We start from the raw sequence: 21,772 nt of genomic DNA, 5'->3' as shown, positions 1-21,772 counted from the left end.
GGGCCGGATGGGATTTATCCTCTGATTCTCTGGGAAGCTAGGGAGGAGATTGCTCAGCCTTTGGCTTTGATCTTTATGTCGTCATTGTTTCAGGAACAGTGCCAGAAGACTGGAGGATAGCAAATGTTGTCCCCTTGTTCAAGAAGGGAAGTAGAGACAACCCCGGTAACTATAGGGCAGTGAGCCTTAATTTTGTTGTGGGCAAAGTCTTGGAAAGGTTTATAAGAGATAGGATTTATAATCATCTAGAAAGGAATAATTTGATTCGGGATAGTCAACACGGTTTTGTGAAAGGTAGGTCGTGCCTCACAAACCTTACTGAGTTCTTTGAGAAGGTGACCAAACAGGTGGACGAGGGTAAAACAGTTGATGTGGTGTATATGGATTTCAGTAAAGCGTTTGATAAGGTTCCCCAAGGTAGGCTATTGCAGAAAATACGGAGGCATGGGATTCAGGGTGATTTAGCAGTTTGGATCAGAAATTGGCTCGCTGGAAGAAGACAGAGGGTGGTGGTTGATGGCAAATGTTCAGCCTGGAGTTCAGTTACTAGTGGTGTACCACAAGGATCTGTATTGGGGCACTGCTGTTTGTCATTTTTATAAATGACCTGGAGGAGGGCGTAGGAGGATGGATGAGTAAATTTGCAGATGACACTAAAGTCGGTGGAGTTGTGGACAGTGCGAAGGATGTTACAGGTTACAGAGGGACATAGATAAGCTGCAGTGCTGGGCTGAGAGGTGACAAATGGAGTTTAATGCAGAAAAGAGTGAGGTGATTCATTTTGGAAGGAGTAACAGGAAGACAGAGTACTGGGCTAATGGTAAAATTCTTGGTAGTGTGGATGAGCAGAGAGATCTCGGTGTCCGTGTACATAGATCCCTGAAAGTTGCCACCCAGGTTGATAGGATTGTTAAGAAGGTGTACGATGTGTTAGCTTTTATTGGTAGAGGCATTGAGTTTCGGAGCCATGAGGTCATGTTGCAGCTGTACAAAACTATGGTGCGGCCGCATTTGGAGTATTGCGTGCAGTTCTGGTCACCACATTATAGGAAGGATGTGGAAGCATTGGAAAGGGTGCAGAGGAGATTTACCAGGATGTTGCCTGATATGGAGGGAAGATCTTATGAGGAAAGGCTGAGGGACTCCAGGTTGTTTTCGTTAGAGAGAAGAAGGTTAAGAGGTGACTTAATTGAGGCATACAAGATGATCAGAGGATTCGACAGGGTGGACAGTGAGAGCCTTTTTCCTTGGATGGTAATGGCTAGCACAAGGGGTCATAGCTTTAAATTGAGGGGAGATAGATACATGACAGATGTCAGAGGTAGGTTCTTTACTCAGAGAGTAGTAAGGGCGTGGAATGCCCTGCCTGCAACAGTAGTGGACTCTCCAACATTAAGGGCATTTAAATGGTCATTGAATAAACATATGGATGATGAGGGAATAGTGTAGATGGGCTTTAGTATCCAGGAATAGGGTGGGATTGGTAAGAGAATGGGCCTGGGTAGGATGCTCTTTCACAGGTCGGCGCACCATCGAGGGCCGAAGGGCCTGTACTGCGCTGTAATGTTCTCTGTTCTATGTTCTAGTCCTAAGATGTGCAGGCTAGGTGGATTGACCATGTTAAATTTCCCCTTAGTATCCAGGGATAGGGTGGGATTGGTAGGAGAATGGGCCTGGGTAGGATGCTCTTTCAAAGGGTCGGTGCAAACTCGTTGGGCCAAATGGCCTGCTTCTGTAATGCAGGGATTCTATTATTCATTATGTGGGTGGTGCTGTTTCTGCACTCCCACATTAGCCCTTACAGCCCCAAATGCCTTCCTGCTACAAACTCTAACCAAACTATAGATACATAGATCCATAGAAGATAGGAGCAGGAGGAGGCATTTTGGCCCTTTGAGCCTGCTCTGCCATTCATCACGATCATGGCTGATCATCCAACTCAATAGCCTAATCCTGCTTTCTCCCCATAGCCTTTGATCCCATTCTCTCCAAGTGCTATATCAAGCCGCCTCTTGGATATATTCAAAGTTTTAGCATCAACTACTTCCGGTGGTAATGAATTCCACAGACTCACCACTCTTTGTGTGAAGAAGTGTCTCCTTATCTCTGTCCGAAATGGTTTACCCTGAATCCTCAGGCTGTGACCCCTAGTTCTGGACACACCTATCATTGGTAACATCTTCCCTGCATCTACCCTGTCCAGTCCTGTTAGAATTTTTTAAGTGTCTATGAGATCCCCCCTCATTCTTCTGAACTCCAGCGAGAACAATCCCAACCTAGTCAATCTCTCCTCACGTGACAGTCTCGCCATCCCTGGAATCAGTCTGGTAAACCTTCGCTGCACTCCCTCGAGGAAGAACACCCTTGTTCAGAGGAGACCAAAACTGCACACAATACTCCAAGTGTGGCCTCACCAAAGCACTGTACAATTGCAGCAACACATCCCTGCTTCTATACTCAAAACCTCATGCAACAATCCATTAGTCTTCTTTACCGCCTGCTGCACCTGCATGCTTACCTTCAGCGAATGGTGCACAAGGACACCCAGGTCCCGCTGCACACTCTCCTCTCCCAATTTACAACCATTCAGGTAGTAATCTGCTTTCCTGTTTTTGCTTCCAAAATGAATAACCTCACACTTATCCAAATTATATTGCATCTGCCACTGGTTTGCCCACTTGCCCAACCTGTCCAGATCTTGCTGTTGGCTCCCTGCATCCTCGTCACAATCCACCCTCCCCCCTAATTTGGTATAATCTGCAAACTTTTAGATGTTACATTTTGTTCCCTCATCCAAATCATTAATATATATTGTGAATAGCTGGGGTCCCAGCACTGATCCCTGTGGTACCCCATTGGTTACTACCTGCCAATTTGAAAAGGACCCATTAATCCCTACTCTTTGTTTCCTCTCTGCCAACCAGTTTTCTATCCACCTCAATACATTTCCCCAATCCCATGTGATTTAACTTTGCACAATAATCTCTTATGCGGGACTTTATCAAGTCCAAATATACCATATCGACTTGCTCCCCCTTGTCAACTATACTGGTTACATCTTCAAAGAATTCCAACAGATTTGTCAAGCATGATTTTCCCTTCATAAATCCATGCTGACTCTGACTGATCCCGCCACTGCTTTCTAAATGTTCCGCTATAAAGTCCTTGATAATGGATTCACGGATTTTCCCCACTACCGATGTTAGGCTTACTGGTCTATAATTCGCTGCTTTCTCTCTATCTCCCTTTTTGAATATCGGAGTGACGTGAGCTACCGTCCAATCTGCAGGGACAGTTCCAGAGTCTATAGAATCCCGGAAGATGACCACCAATGCATCCACTATTTCCAGAGCCACCTCCTTAAGCACTCTGGGATGCAGATTCCCAGGCCCTCGGGATTTATCCACCTTCAATCCCACCAGTTTTCCCAGCACCATTCCTCTACTAATGTTGATCTCCCTCAGTTCTTCCCTTTCACTAAACCTTTCATTCTCCAACATTTCTGGTATTTGATTTGTGTCCTGATTTGTGAAGACAGAACCAAAGTATGTATTTAATTGCTCAGCCATTGCTTTGTCCCTTATTCTGCATTGCCCTGTTTCTGTCTGCAGAGGCCTACATTTCTCTTTGCCAATCTCTTTCTCTTCACATATCTGTAGAAACTCTTAGTGTCAGTCTTTATGTTCCTGCAAGCTTCCTTTCATACTGTACTTTCCCCTTCTTAATCAATCCCTTCGTCCTTCTTTGCTGAATTCGAAACTGCCCCCAATCCTCAGACCTATTATTTTTCCTGGCCAATTTGTATGCTTCTTCCTTGTATCGGATACTACTTCTAATTTCCTTTGTAAGCCATGGATTGGTCCTCTTACCCCCTTTGCTTTTGTGCCAGACAGGAATGAACAGTTGCTGTAGTTCGTCCATGCGTTCCTTGAATGTTTGCCATTGTCTATCCACTGTCAGCCCTTTAAGTAACTCTCCCCAATCTAACAAGGCAAACTCACGCCTCATATCCTCATAGTTCCCTTTATTAAGATTCAGCACCCTAGTCACCAAAGTAACTACTTCACTCTCCATCTTGACAAAAAATTCTATCATGTTATGGTTGCTCATCCGCAAGGGGTCTCGTACAGCCAGATTGGCAATAATTCCCTTCTCATTACACAGTACCCAGTCTAACATGGCCTGCTCTTTAGTTGGTTCCTCCACATATTGGTTAAGAAAGCCATCCCATATACAATCCAGGAATTCCTCCTCTACGTCATTGTGGCTAATTTGATTGCCCAATCTATGTGAAGATTAAAATCACCCATGATCACCAATATTCCCTTATCACATGCATCTCTAATTTCTTGTTTAATGCCATTCCCAACCTCACCAGTGCAGTTTGGGGGTCTATATATGACACCCACTAATATTTTTTGTCCCCTGGTATTTCTCAACTCTACCCATACAGATTCCACATTGTCAGAGCTAATATCCTTTCTCACTTTGTTATAATTTCCTCCTTCACCAGCAGTGCCACACCACCATCTTTTCTTTTATGCCTGTCCTTCCTAAATACTCAGAACCCTGGACATTTAGTCCCCATCCCTGTTCACCCTGCAGCCATGTCTCCATACTCCCAATTATATCATACCCATTTATATCTATCTGCGAGATTAGTTCATCCACTTTATTGCAAATGCTCCGTGCATTAAGGCACAGAGCCTTTAAGTTTGTCTTTTTCACAATGCTTGTCTTGCTCCCAATATTTTTCTCTACTGCCCTGTTTGAATTTGTCCTTAGTTTCTCCAGCTATCTCTTTTCTTATTCACTTTTCTACCTTTTGCTTTTGTCCTTGCTCCATCTTTCTCTGACTCTGAGTAGGTTCCCATCCCCATGGCATTTTAGTTTAAACCTTCCCCAGCTGCTCGAGCAAATAGCCCCCCCGAGGACATCAGTTCCAGTCCTGGCCAGGTGTAACCCGTCCAGTTTGTACAGGTCCCACCTCCCCCAGAACCGGTCCCAATGCCCCAGAAATCTGAAACCCTCCCCCTGACACCATCTCTTCAGCCACGTATTCATCCTATATATCCTGTCATTTCTACTCTGACATCACGTGACACCGGTAGTAATCCTGAGATCACTACCTTCGAGGTCCGATTTCTTAACTTCCTTCCTAGCTCCCTGTATTCTGCTTTTAGGCCCTCATGCCTTTTTTAAACTATGTCGTTTGTACCGATGTGTATCACAACCACTGGCTGTTCACCCTCCCCCTCCAGAATGTCCTGTACCTGTTCCGAAACATCCTTGACCCTAGCACCAGGGAGGCAACATACCAATCTGGAGTCTCTTTTGCGGTCACAGAAACACCTGTCTATTCCCCTTACAAGTGAATCCCCTACACTATTGCACTGTCACACTTATTACTTCTCCCCTCTGCAGCAGAACCAACCGTCGTTCCACGAGTTTGGCTGTTGCTGTTTTCCCCTGAGAGGCCATTCCCCTCAATAGTATCCAAAACGGTATATCTGTTCTGCAGGGGAATGGCCACAGGACATTACCTGACTCGCTCTCTAGCTCTGTCTGGTGGTCACCCATTCCCTTCCTGCCTGCGGAGCCTGCGGTGTGACCACCTCTCTTTACGTGCTATCCACGATACTCTCCGACTCGCGGATGCTCCACAGTGTCTCCGGCCGCCGCTCCAGCTCTGAAACTCGAGCTTCCAGAAGCAGTAAATGGAGACACTTCCTGAACACATGCTGACCCTGGGGACTGGAACTGTCCCTAGCCTGCCACATGGAGCAAGAGGAGCAGGCCACGCCTTGGAGCTGTCCTGCCAAGAATTATTCCTTTAAATTAAACCTTTGAAATTAAACTTTAGAAAGATGTTTTTGTGTCAGATTAAATCCAATCCCCATATACTATTTAATTAGTTTTCTAAAATGTATCCCTCTTAATCTGACAACAAATTAAAAATAGTTATTTCATTGAAATTAAAAAAGTAATTTACATCAACTTAAAAATAGTAATTTAAATCCACCCAAATTAGTTATATAAGTCAAATTTAAAAATAGGAATTCAAATCAACTTAAAAATGCTAATCTAAGTCAAATCAAAACTGGTATTTAAATCTGTAACTCCAGATATTCAAATTTAGCCCAGTCTGCCTTTCAGCCAATCAGGTCACAGTTTCTTGTGACATCACTTTACCGGGTTTTTTCAATTTTGAAACAAACAGCTCTCTTACCCGATAGCGCTCTTTACTGACGTCTCACCTTCTCTTTCTCCGCGCTCTTTACTGAAGTCTCGCCCTCTCTCTCTCCGTGCTCTTTACTGAAGTCTCGCCCTCTCTCTCTCCGTGCTCTTTACTGAAGTCTTGTCCTCTCTCTCTCCGCGTTCTTTACTGAAAAATCGCCCCTCTCTCTCCGCCCTCTTTACTGAAGTCTCACCCCTCTCTCCGTGCTCTTTACTGAAGTCTCGCCCCTCTCTCTCTCCATGCTGTTTATTGAAGACTCACCTCTCTCCATGCTCTTTATTGAAGTCTCGTCTCTCTCCGTACTCTTTATTGAAGTCTCCATATATGATTCCAAAAGACCTGTAGTTGTTCAATTGTTCATAAATGTGTGAACCGTGACATTGAATGGTAGCAGGTAGTTTGAAAGCTGAGCTTGATCCTACACTCACTGGATAACTGCTCATCTGTACTCTCCAGCACAAGCCATTGCATAGTGAGCAGGAATGGAAACTCTGGTTGTTTGTTTCCCCCCCCCCCCCCCCCCCCCCCCCACCGGCACCTTCTTGTGCACAGAGCAGTGCCCCTACTTCTACCTCAGCTGAGATCATCTAACTCAGCACATGCAAGGAATTGAATCTCAGACTTGCATTGTTCATTACCACACATAATAACAGTGCATTTACTTCTAAGCTACAAATGGCCTCCTTCTGCACTGTAAATTCTATGATACTATCAGGGTTTTCTAATGTTAATAAGGTTTTGTCAGTTTATCACAGTTTTTCTTTTCGTTGTATCTGCTGCCTGCTTGACTTTTAATTTTGGAAACCGGTATGGTGGGGCTTACAAAATTAATCTCAATTATCCTGACTTTCATTTGTTTCACTTTTCCTCGCAGCACTTGTCCTTTCTTTGTCTCAAATGGAACTGGGTTGTCAAGATTAAATGTCTCGTCAGGAGGAGGGGCAGAATAGGAAATTCAATTATAATAAGTAATTGACATAATTTGTAAAATTAGCAAAGCGGGAGGACCCAGATGGTGGAGGAGGAAGACCAAATAGGCAGCATCGTTAGTCCTTGTGCATCCAATGGTAAAATTCGGAGTGTAAGCTGAAATATTGCTTTACAAAAGTCAAAGATGGCAAATTACTTTCAAACTTCATTTTATTTATTTTTTGTGCTAATTTAATTTTGTCAGCAATTATTAGCTTCTTAAATAAATGGTAATATTTGCTATCTCCTGATTTGTTTACTACAGCAAATGATCATCGCGCTCCCATTGCATTCAGGTAAGTTGACCAGTACATCAATCAGTATTGAAGACTGCAACTGGTCATTGAGAAACATGGGCAGTGGACAGCAGACACCTCAAATTCTTGGAGAGATATCACCAACATTGCCTCTGCAAAATCCTGCAAATCCACTGGCAGGTCAGGCGTGCCAACATGACCGTCCCCGCCCAGGCCAATATCCCCAGTATCGAGGCACTGGTCACGCTCAATTAGCTGCGATTGGCTGACTACATTGCCCACATGCTCAACACAAGACTCACAAAACAAGTGATCCAATCTGAGCTTCGCAATGGCAATCAATCATTAGGAGTGCAGAGGAAACGCTACAAGGACATTCTGAAAGCCTCCCTAAATATCCACCGACACCTGAGAACATACAAACTGGAGAAAAAGCATCCACATAGGCACCAATCACCTCAAGATCGTAGGGTGCTGCATGCGGAGGCCATGTGTAAATAGCGGAAAGAGAGCACAGAATCTACAGCGTCCCATCCAGCTCATCAAACACCACCTGCCAAACCTGTGGCAGAGTCTCTGGATCCAGGATTCAACCACTCAGCCACTGAAGAATCTACCTCTGTCTAGTGGAAGCAAGTCATCTTCAACGCTGAGGAACTGCGAAGAAGACAGCTAGTCCAGAGTGTGAGCTTGGGGATTTGGTGAGTGTGAATTCTAAGGGTCAATTTTTAGGGTTAATCACTTTCTAAAATCTAGTCTAGTCTAGTTTGTCATCAGCATTTAACTACAATTTACTGTAAAGTGAAGTTTCTTTCCACCTTAGTGAGGGAAAAATAAGCTCCCTACAGAAGAGCAGATAGTTAATTAGGTAGCTAGTTTGAACTAGATTCTCTAACCAGCAAATTCTCTAGATTGAACTAGATTCTCTAGCCACAGTGCAGATTCATCTCTAATTTCAGTAAAATTACGGAATTCTGCGCCACCCTGTCTGAAATGCTGCATGGCCACTTGGTTTGCAGCATTAACAATGCGACCTCTCAAAAGAAACTGCTAGCCAAATCTTCCCTGACCTTGCAACTGGCCATCCAAATTACGCTGTCCCAGGAAAGCGCAGATCGTGGGGTACAGGAGATATACGGATGGAGGTGACTGTCTTGGGTGCACTCCCTCCCATCGAGGGGCTCCTCCCCGGACCATCACCTTAATCCTGGACCATCCCGGTGACCGAAGGAAGAGCCTTCCCCGGAGTCCAAAGCAGGGAGCCCAGTCGATGTGGGGTTTGTGGTCACCAGCCCCGGCATTAACGCAGGCCATGAGTAAACCAAAGGTCCAGATGCCCCGGGAGAAGACGTCAGCCCACGGCCCGTGATTTCCATTTGGTTGAGCCAGATGAGGAAGATGACTGCATGCAGTTGCATTGCGTAGCTTCCCCGAGTGGCCCCCATTAAGGTTGCAGTGCGGGACACAGGGTCCTCTGAGAAAGAACACTTTGACAACCTGAGGCTGCATTAAAGAGATTCTCTGAGGCTGGTGCCCACTTATGACACGCAAAGTGTGTATTTCATGCGAGGGAGATGATCTACCTCGGCTATCGGGTGGACCGCGACGGTTTGCATTCTGTCGCGGAGAAGATCGCTCAATCCAGCAGGCCTCCCCTGCAGGTTCGCTTCTCGGCGGGTGAAGAAGCAGTTTTCATCTTCCGGGTTACTGACCCATTACGATCCCGCCAAACCATTACACATCACATGTGATGCTTCTCCCGATGTTATTGCGGCCGTTCTGTCCACAGATAAATTGAGAAGGAAAGTCTGGCAGTGGTCTTCGAGGTGAAACATTTTCACAATAGGTCAACGGCCACCACTTCATTATTGTTACAGACCATAAGCCTTTGCTCGAGCTTTTCAAGGAGGATGAGGCAATTTCATCCATTGTCTCTGCATAAATCCAGCACTGGGCCCTATTAGCCACCTACGAGTATTTCTTCGAACATAGGCTGTGGACTCAAATCGTGAATGCCGATGCACTGAGCTGCTTAGCTTTGTTGACTGACTGCTTGTCGAGGTAGTTGCGACTCTGAATTTCATGGACTCTTTGTCATGGAGCCATGAGTGGACCCAGATGGACCCTATCTAAAGTTCGGCACATGGGTTTGTACAGTGGACAGCATTGACAGCTCCCAGGCAAGTTCAGGGCATTTTCCTTCAAGCTGTCTGAGTTTGGTGTAGAGAATGGTCTCCTGCTATGGGGTATACGCATAGTCGCATCAGAGAAAGGGCAGAAGTTAATCTTGAAAGACCTCCACAATGGACATCCAGACATGTCCAAAATAGGACTTCTGGCACGCAGTAACGTATGGTTGCCAGGCCTTGATGCCAGGTGTTGAGAAGATGGCCCAACAATGCTGTTTGCCAAGAGCATCCCGCCGACTGCACCCCTACATCATTGCAAATGACCAGGCGAGCCATGGGTGCAATTGCATGCTGACATTGCTGGTCCTTTCAGGGGTCCGTTTCCTCTTGTTGGTTGATACTTATTCGAAGTGGTTTGAAGTGCACAAGGTGGCGGGAACCAAGTCTGGGAAACCATTGAGAAGTTAAGTTCATCGTTTTGCATGCATGAAGTACTTGTCACAGATAATGGCACTCCTTTCACAAGTGAGGAATTCCCCGGGTTTCTGAAGGCAAATTGGATGCGGCACATTCGTACCGCCCTCTATCACCTGGCTTCTAATGGTTTGGCAGAGTGAGTCGTGCACATTTAAAGGGGGCCTCAAGAAACAGTCTTCTGGATCGATGGACACTAGGCTGGCTTGTTTCTTGTTTTGCTACAGAACCACTCCTCACGCAGTGACTGGCATAGCCCTTGCGGAATTTCTGATGGGCCAGAGACATCATACCCATCTTAGTATGATTTTTCCAGACAAAGATGCGAAAGTGCGCCACAACGAGGAGTAGCAAGGACATTGCCCAATTCGACGCCGACCTTCCAGGCACTTTGTGCCAGGTGACTCGCTGTTTGTTCTACGGTGCCCAGTGGATCTCCAGTCTTATCCTTTGCCAGGCAGGACCGGTCTCTTATCAGGTGTGCAATACACCATTATCGCTGACCTTTAATGCGGCAGGTGGGTCTGCTTGATCCTCATGATCTCACTTGCTTTGTCATTCAATGTTACATTTCTGCTGAGCGCTTCAGCTGACGATTTAAGTTCTTGCTGCGTGCTTTGAAAAATATCAAGAGGTTTGTCCCCAAACTCGCCATGCTTAGTCTTCAAATGCCTTTGAAGATTTGAGTGTTATAAACTTAATTTGCCAATACTTTGCCAATGTTGTGGCAGCATGGTAGCATGGTGGTTAGCATAAATGCTTCACAGCTCCAGGGTCCCAGGTTCGATTCCCGGCTGGGTCACTGTCTGTGTGGAGTCTGCACGTCCTCCCCGTGTGTGCGTGGGTTTCCTCCGGGTGCTCCGGTTTCCTCCCACAGTCCAAAGATGTGCGGGTTAGGTGGATTGGCCATGCTAAATTGCCCGTAGTGTCCTAAAAAAAAGTAAGGTTAAGGGGGGGTTGTTGGGTTACGGGTATAGGGTGGATACGTGGGTTTGAGTAGGGTGATCATTGCTCGGCACAACATCGAGGGCCGAAGGGCCTGTTCTGTGCTGTACTGTTCTATGTTCTATGTTCCCTGCATATATGTACACATGGGCTTTGCATTCTGATTTACATTGGCACAATTAAAGCCATACCTCAAGAAATCATCTTTATACTGCTTTGTTCCCAATTTCAATTTCTTCTTAATTCTTTGTTCACCAGAGGCCCTGGAGCTCTGGATACAGCTCACACCAACACTGCTTTGTCCTGTCGTGGACTCTCCTGTTAAGCTCCCTCTAGCAGGTTCAATTGTGATATCCTGACCCGTTTGTGTCCCTGACCCTCTCTTCTTTATTACAAAATAATCCATCTTCAGTTCTTCACACAGTCCTGTAGCTTGCTTGCTGGCAGCTACAAAATGGAGGAATCTCTCCTCCATGATTTTGCGCTCAAAGCATGGACATACAGGACACATGGTGCCACTGTTCGTGCTGGGTGCGTGAGCTACTCTCTACCGCTACCTCTGGCAGAAAGACTCCATCGTCATATTCAAAGGCCGGTCGCGGCCAGCATTCTTTTTTTACTTTAAAACTTTATTTCCAATACCTGAATTTTCCAAGTTTATGACTTTTTAATGCTGAAAATTAAAACAATTTCAGATGAACATGTGCATTCTTGCATTTACACACAAACGTTTGTTTTAAATGTATTCCCATTTCTTTTGAAATTTAAACAAGAATAGAAAAAAGTACAATTTGTTTTTACTTTAGAAACTATGACTTTAGTCGAGATGAAGTAACTTGTCAAACACACACAATGTCACAATATTTCTTACTGTTTTCACTGCATTGCAATATCCAAACATCTAAATCATCTTCTCCATTTTCACCAAAAGCACTTACTTCCTGGATTTCAGAGAGTGGCAACATAAAGTGATGATTGTAGGGTTCTTCCAGTGTTGGCATCGGTCAGCCCTATTGACTGGCCTCGTTTGATCGGTATTTCTAGTCGACAAACCTGGCCTGGCTTCCCTCTCACTGCCCAGTAGCTGCATTCACCCCAGTCACAGACTGCTGACCACTTCCCGACCAGACTTCACGTTGTGGGAGTGCAAGCGGACATTGTGCCAGCCGTTGAACAGCTTGACCACGGAGCCACAGGGTGCATACTGCTGATCAGCGGCGGGGGACAAGCCGAGCAGCACGCATGGGACGAGCACCAGAGCAGAGCCTCAAGCTGGGGCCACCACTGTTTGCATTGCACGCACCTGTCAGCCCCTGTTCCCCCCCCCCACCCTCGCGCGCACACGCAGTGACCAGCACACAGCCAGCCTCATGCCGCCCGCCCCCTCAAATGCCGCAACCAATTGGGGACTAGCCACGGCAGCATTCTTAAAAGCCGGGCTTGGCTGTTTGGGAATCTGTTCGAGTTTTTGAGGGTGTGATTAGTAGAATAGATAAGGGGGAACCAGTGGATGTGGATTTTCTGAAAGCTTTCCATCAGGTCTCACACAAAGGGTTAGTAAAAAAAAGCTTATGGTACATGGGATTGGGGATAACATAGTGGCATGAATTAAAAATTGGTTAACAGACAGAAAAATGAGTAACAGCAATAATTGGGCCAATTTCAAATTGGTAGGCTGTGACAAGTGGGGTACCGCAAGAGTCAGTGTTTGGTCCCCACAATCTATGTCAATGATTTGGTGGTGGGGACCAAATGTAATATTCCCAAGTTTGCTGATGACACAAAGGTAGGCGGGAATGGCAGATGTGAGGAGGATTCAAAAAGTTTTCAAGAGGATTTAGACAAGCTAAGTGAGTGAGCAAGAACATGGCAGACGGGATATAATGTAGGAAAATGTAATTTCCCACTTTGGTAGGAAAAACACAAATGCAGAATATTTCTTAAATGGTGAGAAACTGTGAAGTGTTGATGTCCAAAGGGATCATGCATCATTGAAAGCTGTCAAGCAAGTACAGCAAGGAATTTGGAAGGCAAATGGTATGTTGACTTTTATTGAAAGGTGATTAGAGTACATAAGTAAAAAGGTCTTGCTATAGTTGGATAGAACCTTGGTGATACTCTACCAGGGGTACAGTTGTGGTCTCCTTACCTCAGGAAGATTATGCTTGTCAGAGAGGGAGTGCAATGAAGGTCCACCAGACTGATCCTTGGATGGTGGGGTTGACATATGAAGAGAGATTGAGGAAACTGGGCCTGGATTCGATAAGAGTTTATAAGAATGAGAGGCAACCTCATTGAAGAGTAAATTTAAGGAGGAAGGAGACAGATTTTTAATAGATAATGGGTTGAAGGGTTATGGAGAACAGGCAGGACAGTGGAGTTCAGGCCAGATGAGATCAGCCATGATTGAATGGCGTAGCAGACACGATGTGCCAAATGGCCTAATTCTGCTCCTATATCTAATGAAACCATAATACCATAAGACAAGGGGCAGAATTAGGCCACTCGGCCCATCAAGTCTGCTCCACCATTCAATCATGGCTGATATTTTTCTCATCCCCATTCTCCTGCCTTCTCCCCATACCCCTGATCCCCTTATTGATCAAAAACCTATCTATCTCTGTCTTAAAGACAGTCAGTGATTTGGCCTCCACAGCCTTCTGCGGAAAAGAGGTCCACAGATTCACCACCCTCTGGCTGAAGAAATTTCTCCTCATCTCTGTTTTAAAGGATCATCCCTTTAGCCTGAGATTGTGTACTCTGCTTTGAGTTTTTCCTACAAGTGGAAACATCCTCTCCACATGCACTCTATCCAGACCACGCAGTATCCTGTAAGTTTCAATAAGATCCCCCTCATCCTTCTAAACTCCAACGAGTACAGACCCAGAGTCCTCAACCATTCCTCATACGCCAAGCTCTTCATTCCAGGGATCATTCTTGTGAACCTCCTCTGGACCCTTTCCAAGGTCAGCAATCCTTCCTTAGATACGGGGCCCAAAACTGCTCACAATACTCCAAATGCGGTCTGACCAGAGCCTTATACAGCCTCAGAAGTACATCCCTGGTCTTGTCTTCTAGCCCTCTCGACATGAATGCTAACATTGCATTTGCCTTCCTAACTGCCAACTGAACCTGCACGTTAACCTTAAGAGAATTGTGAACAAGGCCTGCCAAATTCCTTTGTGCTTCTGATTTCCTAAGCATCTTTCCATTTAGAAAAGTCTATACCCCCATTTCTCCTTCCAAAGTGCATAACCTCACACTTTTCCACATTGTATTCTATCTGCCACTTATTTGCCCACTCTCCTAGCCTGTCCAAGCCCTTCTGCAGCCCACCTGCTTCCTCAATATTACCTGCCCCTCCACAGATCTTTGTATCATCGGCAGACTTAGCAACAGTGTCTTCAGTTCCTTTCTCCAGATCATTAATGTATATTGTGAAAAGTTGTGGTCCCAGACCGACCCCTGAGGTACACCACTAGTCACCGGCTGCCATCCTGAAAAAGACCCCTTTTTCCTCACTCTCTGCCTTCTGCCAGTCAGCCAATCCTCTATCCATGCCAGGATCTTACCCTTGACATCATGGGCTCTTAACTTATTTAACAGTCTCCTATGCAGCACCTTGTCAAAGGCCTTCTGGAAATCTAAATAAATCACATCCGCTGGTTCTCCTTTGTCTAACTTCCTTGTTACTTCCTCAAAGAACTCGAACAGATTTGTCAGACATGACCTCCCCTTGATGAAGCCATGCTGACTCAATCCTATTTTATCATGCACTTCCAAGTACTCCGCAATCTCATCTTTAATAATGGACTCTAAAATCTAACCGGTCTACAATTTCCCGTCTTCAGCCTCCCTCCCTTCTTAAAAAGTGGTGTTACATGAACCACTATCCAGTCCTCTGGGACCCTTCCTGCCTCCAGTGATTCTTGAAAGATCATCACCAATGCCTCCACAATCTCCTGAGCTATCACTTTTCGAACCCTGGGGTATAGTCCATCCGGTCCAGGTGATTTATCCACCTTCAGACCTTTCAGTTTCCCCAGAACCTTCTCCTTAGTAATGGTCACTGCACTCACCTCTGCCCTCTGGTTCTCCTGGAGCTCTGGCATCCCACTGATATCTTCCACTGTGAAGACTGATGCAAAGTAACTATTTAGTTAGTCCACCATTTCTTTGTTACCTATTATTACTTCTCCAGCCACATTTTCTAGTGGTCCAATGTTGATTTTTGCCTCTCTCTTACCTTTTATATATTGAAAAATCTTTTCCTATCTTCCTTTATATTACTAGCTAGCTTTCACTCATACTTGATTTGATTTATTGTCACATGTACCAAAGTACAGTGAAAAGTATTTTTCTGTGGCCGAGGAACGTACACAGTACGTACATAGTAGACACAAGAATAATCAACAGAGAACATTGACAAATGGTACATCGACAAAACAGTGATTGGTTACAGTGCGGAACAAGGGGCCAAATAAAGCAAACAAAGCAAATACATGAGCAAAAGCAGCATAGGGCATCGTGAATAGTGTTCTTACAGGGAACAGATCAGTCCGAGAGGGAGTCATTGAGGAGTCTTGTAGCTGTGGGGAAGAAGCTGTTCCCATGTCTGGATGTGCGAGTCTTCAGACTTCTGTACCTTCTGCCTGATGGAAAGGTCTGAAAGATGGCAATGTCTGGGTGGGAGGGGTCTCTGATAATGTCTGCCTTCCTGAGGCACAGTAAGAAGTCTTACAACACCAGGTTAAAATCCAACAGGTTTGTTTGAAACACTAGCTTTCAGAGCACTGCTCCTTCCTCGATTCACCTGAGAAAGGAGCAGTGCTCCGAAAGCTAGTGTTTGAAACAAATCTGTTGGACTTTAACCTGGTGTTGTAAGACCTTTTACTGTGCTCACCCCAGTCCAACGCCGGCATTTCCACATCATTCCTGAGGCTGCGGGAGGTGTATACAAAATCAACGTGGGGGTAACAGGTTTGTGTGATGCTTTGGGCTGAGTTCACCACACTCTGCAGTTTCTTGCGATCTTGGACTGAGCTGTTGCCATGCCAGGCTGTGATGCAGCTGGATAGGATGCTCTCTGTCGCACATCTGTAGACGTTTGTGAGAGTCGAAGCAGACATGCCAAATTTCTTTAGCTTCCATAGGAAGTAAAGACATTGTTGGGCTTTCTTGACTGTTGCATCAACGTGAGTGAACCAGGACAGACTGTTGGTGATGGTGACCCCCAGGAACCCAGATAAGGATTCCCTTAAGAATGTGATCCATCTAACTGATTTGTGAAAATTATAGCCGTCGGGGAATAAACATTTCAACAAAAAGGCCTTTGTTGAAATGACTTATAATTTTATAAATCTGAAGTCACTTTTATCTTGAAGTTTCTGTTTATAGTTGTTGGTGTTTCAAGGACATTTCGAGAGACACGGAAAAAGCATTTTCTAGTTAATTTTGTGTGAATGTACCAGAATGTGTTTTTAAGAAATAAACTTTGCTTGCATTCATTCAACCTGACAGACTTATTTATGAGCGAGGGATAAGATGAATCTTACTCAAGGATAAAACCTAAAGATGAAAACCGCCCGTGATATCAAAACTGTTCCTGGACAAGCTTTTGCTGTGTGCATAAACATGACAAGCTGTCTAACAAAACATTGTATTAAGTGACATGTCTTTAAAATAATAACATATAAGAAATCTTACCAGCAGTACTGAAAAGAAATCCTTAAAACTCTCTCCAAGACGATTCTGGGAGAAAACACGTGAACTTTTATAAGTATGGGCTTGAGAAATCTTTTGACGGTGGATTTCTTTTGTACCTGCAAAGAAAAAGCATTTGTATAATGTGAAACTAAGAGTTGTGCGCAGTAGCACAGTGGTTAGCATTGTTGCTTCACAACGGCAGGAGCTGGGTTCGATTCCCAAATTGGGTCATTGTCTGTGCGGAGTCTGCACGTTCACCCCGTGTCTGTGTGGGTTTCCTCCAGATGCTCTGGATTCCTCCCACAAGTCCCGAAAGATGTGCTTGTTAGGTAAATTGGACATTCTGAATTTTCCCTCTGTATACCCAAAGAGGTGCCGGAGTGTGGCAACTAGGGGATTTTCACACTAACCTCATTGCAGTGTTAATGTAAGCCTACTTGAGACAATAAAGATTATTATTAAACTGTGTAGTGCTTGGCGGAGCAGACTAGATGAGCCGAATGACCTAATTCTGACCCTATATCTTATGGTCCTTACATTATTTTCAAAAAGCCACCAATAAAATCAATAAATAGAGTAAAAGCCATGTAGTTGGAATGGAAAATTAATGATTTATTTAAATACAATGCATTTACTTCAATACCATACAGTGTTCTGAATGTTAGATTGTGTTATCTTTGCAGTGATCATACTTTGCTTGTGGCAGTTGGAGAGAAAACCAACACAATCGGCTAAATTGCTTGACATTGCCTTCAGTTTACAGTTGTAGACCTGTGTGTCCATGTATGCATTAGTAAAAGTGACCATTGCATAGTCCTTGTGGAGACCATTCCATCTTCACACTAAAGGTACTTTCTATCAAGTCATGTGATATTACCATTACGTACCACAGGTGGAGCAGATTAAGAATTTATACAGCAGCGTAAAGCTGGGTCTCCATTAAGTGCCATGGCCCATCAACAGAAAAATAATTATATACCATGTGCGGGATTCTCCGGCCCCTTCCACCCGGCAACCGGAGAATCCCGCCCAAGGTCAATGGACCTCTCCATTGTCCGCGGCTCACCCGTGGCGTTCTTGCAGCAGGCGGGAGGGGTGGAAGAATCCAACCCCATATCTTGTTACCTTAATGACCTGGACTGGCCTGGCCTAACTATCACTTTTCCACCATCAAGTCAGATGACCAACTGTGGTTAACTGAAGAGTATGGAAGAGCATGCCAAGTGTAGCATGAGGTGTTCCTGAAAATTAGATGCCAACTTGGGAAAGCCACAATTCAGGGCAACATACTTGTTAAACAGCATAAGTAACATGCTACAAACAAGGCAAAATTATTCCACAACCAACAGATAAGGGGAACAGTAAATTGTGTTGCGATGTTAAAAGACAAATTAGATGATAAAACTTGTAGCCTCCCACCTAAAAGGTTGGTAGGACACCAATTTTCATGACTAGCTGATAATGACCCTGTGAGAACAGGGTGAAAAGTGCTGCACTATTATTTTTATTCCAGCAGAGGCCATGTGGATCACACATTCTGCTATCACTGCTGTAAACTGGATTTCACTATCCTATAAAGACATTCCCCCAAGAGATTAAATGTTAAAGTAGCAAAGGACGTTACTTTGAAATGTGAGCTGAAGCAATGATCCACTGCATTTTCTATACCATAGGCATAAGTGTTCAGATACATGCAGATGTGTTTAGATCTTGCTTTAGAAGAAGTTAAATTTGGATGAAACTTAGAATACAATACTTTAATTTGTGATCAGGAGAATGGGAAGAACATGTGTCATTTGAACTTCCATGCTACTTCCAACAGAATCATAGAACTTACAGTGCAGAAGGAGGCCATTCAGCCCATCGAATCTACACTGGCCCTTGAAAGAGCACCCGACTTAAGCCCAAAGCTCCATTCTATCCCCAAAACCCAGTAACCCCACCTAACCTTTGGATACAAAGGGAAAATTTAGCGTGGCCAATCCACCTAACCCGCACATTTTTGGACAGTGGGAGGAAACCGGAGCACCAGGAGGAAACCCATGCAAATATAGGGGCAAGTGCAAACTCCACACAGTCACCCGAGGCCGGAATTGAACCCGGGTCCCTGGAGCTATGAGGCAGCAGTACTAACCACTGTACCATCATGCTGCCCATAGTTGTTTTCACCTATTGCAAAAGGTTTATGTAGAGAGAGATTGGTCAAGAATCATGCTTCCTGCCACTAGATCAGAGAGCTTCCCTCCCCAAAATCTTGCTCAAAATTTGGCAATGTTCCTATGATTACAGAACATAGTTAAAAGCCAGGCAAGTCATCAGAAGGAAAATGGGGAATGCAAAGCTGAAGTCACTACAATTCACTCGTATTACCGTGCAAGTGATTAAGACATAACACTGAAGGAACTTAGTGACATCCTGCATAAAACCATTGGTTTAACTGCAAGTCACAAAAAACTAATACATGAAAACATTTATACACCACACAAACTGGAAACATGCCTTTAGCAATGCTGAACGTAGCTATTTACTTTACTTTGATCTTCCAAAGTCATAATCTGAATAATATGCTACAAACCAGGCAAAATGTTGCCACAGAAGGGGAACAATAAATTGTGTTGAGATGCTATAAATGGCTTAGAATTTTGATTAGAAAACTTGTAGCCTCCCACATGAGAGGTAGGTAGTACATCAATTTTCATGACTCGTTGAAGACCCAGATCCCCCATTCTCCCTGGAGGTTTCTGGAAAATGGCTTGGGGACCCCTCAGAAGTCCCCAAGCAAGAACTGTATGGCAATTTAGCAGAATAGTTATCCAAGAAAAGTTAGAAAGATTAAAACCAGGTCTAACTCAGAGGTAACTATACCACCTGACCTCCCATTGGGTCCCCAACTACACGCCCACCACCCCAACTACCCTCCCAAACCCCGTGTACCACCCTACCCCTAACTGCCTTCCTGATCCCCGATTAACCCTCAAACCTACGACTACCCCTCCCACTGCGATAACCTAACTAACCCCTAATCACGTGACTAGCCCCCACCACCTGGGTCCCCCCATTCTCTCCCCCTCCTCTGCTGCCTGCAATTGGAGTAAGTGTCCAAAGAGGTGACTCTGGTTCCAAGATCTTATATGTAGTGCCAGAAGACATTTAAGGACCTCACATGGGTTGTTTAGGTTATCGCCAAAGGACAACGATTAACCACTGCACCATCAAACTCTGATGCTGCTCAATGCACCATACCCCCGTTACTCACATATCAGCAGTCCCATCACGATGGACTCCTGCCTAACATTCCATCCCACTCTGTGATGCTGCCAGTTTCACAGCCAACTCTTGTTGCCTTGACATCCATCTAGCTATTCAGCTGCATTAGGCACGTCAACCCTATTATGTATTCTCATGTATTTTCTTGAATTCTGTTTAATTCCCTTTTCTTCCCATGTACTGAATGATCTGTTGAGCTGCTTGCAGAAAAATACTTTTCCCTGTACCTCGGTACATGTGACAATAAACAAATCCAATCCAATCCAATCCAAACCAAACACGAACAATGCAACACAATCATTGAAATTCTGTCGACTGTCTTTCAGGACAAGTTAATGTCACTGTGCGCGAATCATAGGTTTGAGCCGGGGGGGGGGGGGGGGGGGGGGGGGATGGATAGTGTATACAGGAGGTGGAGGGAAGTGGGGTTGGTCAAGGTGAGGGATTTGTATTTGGAGGAAGGGTTCGCCAGTCTGGAGGAGCTCAGGGTGAGGGTAGAGCTGCCGAGGGGTAGTGAGTTCAGGTATCTACAGGTTAGGGACTTTGCACAAAAGGTCTGGAAGGGGTTCCCTCGATTGCCGGATACACCCTGTTGGAGCGACTGCTGCTTCCGGATGTGGAAGGGGAGGGAAGAATTGGGGATATATATAAGTGACTGGGGGAGCAGGGAGGCGAGCGGGTGGTGAAGATCAAGGAGAAGTGGGAAGGGGAGTTGGGAGGGGAGATCAATTTGGGAGTATGGAGTGAGGCACTGCGTAGGGTAAACGGGACCTCCTCCCATGCAAGGATGAGTCTGAGTTTAAGATGGTGCACAGGGTGCATATGACTCGGGCGAGAATGAGTGGGTTCTTTCGGGGGTAGCAGATGAGTGTGAGAGGTGTGGGCGGGGGCCAGCGAATCACATGCTCATGTTTTGGGGTGCGAAAAATTGGGAAGATTTGGGGCGAGAGTGTTCACATTCCTAGCTGAAATGACGGTCGGCATCGCCACCGGGGGTAGCGACTTGGTTGGGTGACCTGAATGACTTCCTGCAGTTGGAGAAGATAAAGTATGAGTTAAGGGGCTCTGCAAAGGGGTTTGAGAAAAGGTGGGGCATGTTTGTGACCATGTTTGAAGAGCTGGGGGGGGGGGATAAAATTTGTACAGGCTGTACAGTTGAATGCTGGCAAGTATATTTCGTGGAGTATTTATTTGTTGTAACCTGTTTTGATACATGTTTGTAATAAAATAAATTTTTTATAAAATTAAGCCAGCTGCGACAAGGTCTGCACCATTCAACGATGCTGAGAGCATTCAGGATGATACATTAGCGCCTCATGATCCTTATCAATCTCATCTTGCTATCTGTTTTGCTGAGTAAGCTTCTGATGCCGTAACTATGGACCTCCTGCTTTACTATCCGCCCAAAATCTAGTTGTTCTGATTTTATGCTTTCAGATAACTGAGACTGATGTCTACCCAATCACAGCAGTCCCAGGAGGGAGAGAACACAACAGCACCAACGAAGAAGTTCCATGATCTGCCCCCACTCACAGTCATCAATTCAGATAATCACATTTCCCAAATTTTTAGAGAGTGGCATCAAGTCAGGATCTGCACGCGAAGAGGCATGCGTCAGTTGCAGTGAGGTCAGCAGCAAATATAGCTTGTGTACTAGCTCACTGGAAGGCAAGTTTGCAGACAACGTCTACGACAAGGGACTCAGATGAAGATTTTGATTTGACGATATATAGAAGGCTGATGAAGATTCACACTGAGATGCTTGAGCACGAGCAGACCTGCCAGTC

The 21,772-nt window shown here is 45.1% G+C and overlaps 1 protein-coding gene across 1 annotated transcript in view; it reads right to left on the bottom strand.

Annotated features, from left to right (window-relative positions):
* LOC119970485 (solute carrier organic anion transporter family member 4C1-like) overlaps positions 1-21,772 on the bottom strand; it is a 265,140-nt gene that overhangs the window by 136,134 nt on the left and 107,234 nt on the right. Inside the window, exon 6 of the mRNA XM_038805185.1 lies at positions 16,719-16,834. Within this exon, the coding sequence (XP_038661113.1) occupies positions 16,719-16,834 (116 nt within the window). The remainder of the gene's footprint in view (positions 1-16,718; positions 16,835-21,772) is intronic.

This window comes from Scyliorhinus canicula, chromosome 8 (assembly GCF_902713615.1).
Source record: "Scyliorhinus canicula chromosome 8, sScyCan1.1, whole genome shotgun sequence".
NCBI lineage: Eukaryota > Metazoa > Chordata > Chondrichthyes > Carcharhiniformes > Scyliorhinidae > Scyliorhinus > Scyliorhinus canicula.
Note: the sequence above shows the minus strand (reverse complement) of the source record. Positions and strands in the feature narration are given on the sequence as shown.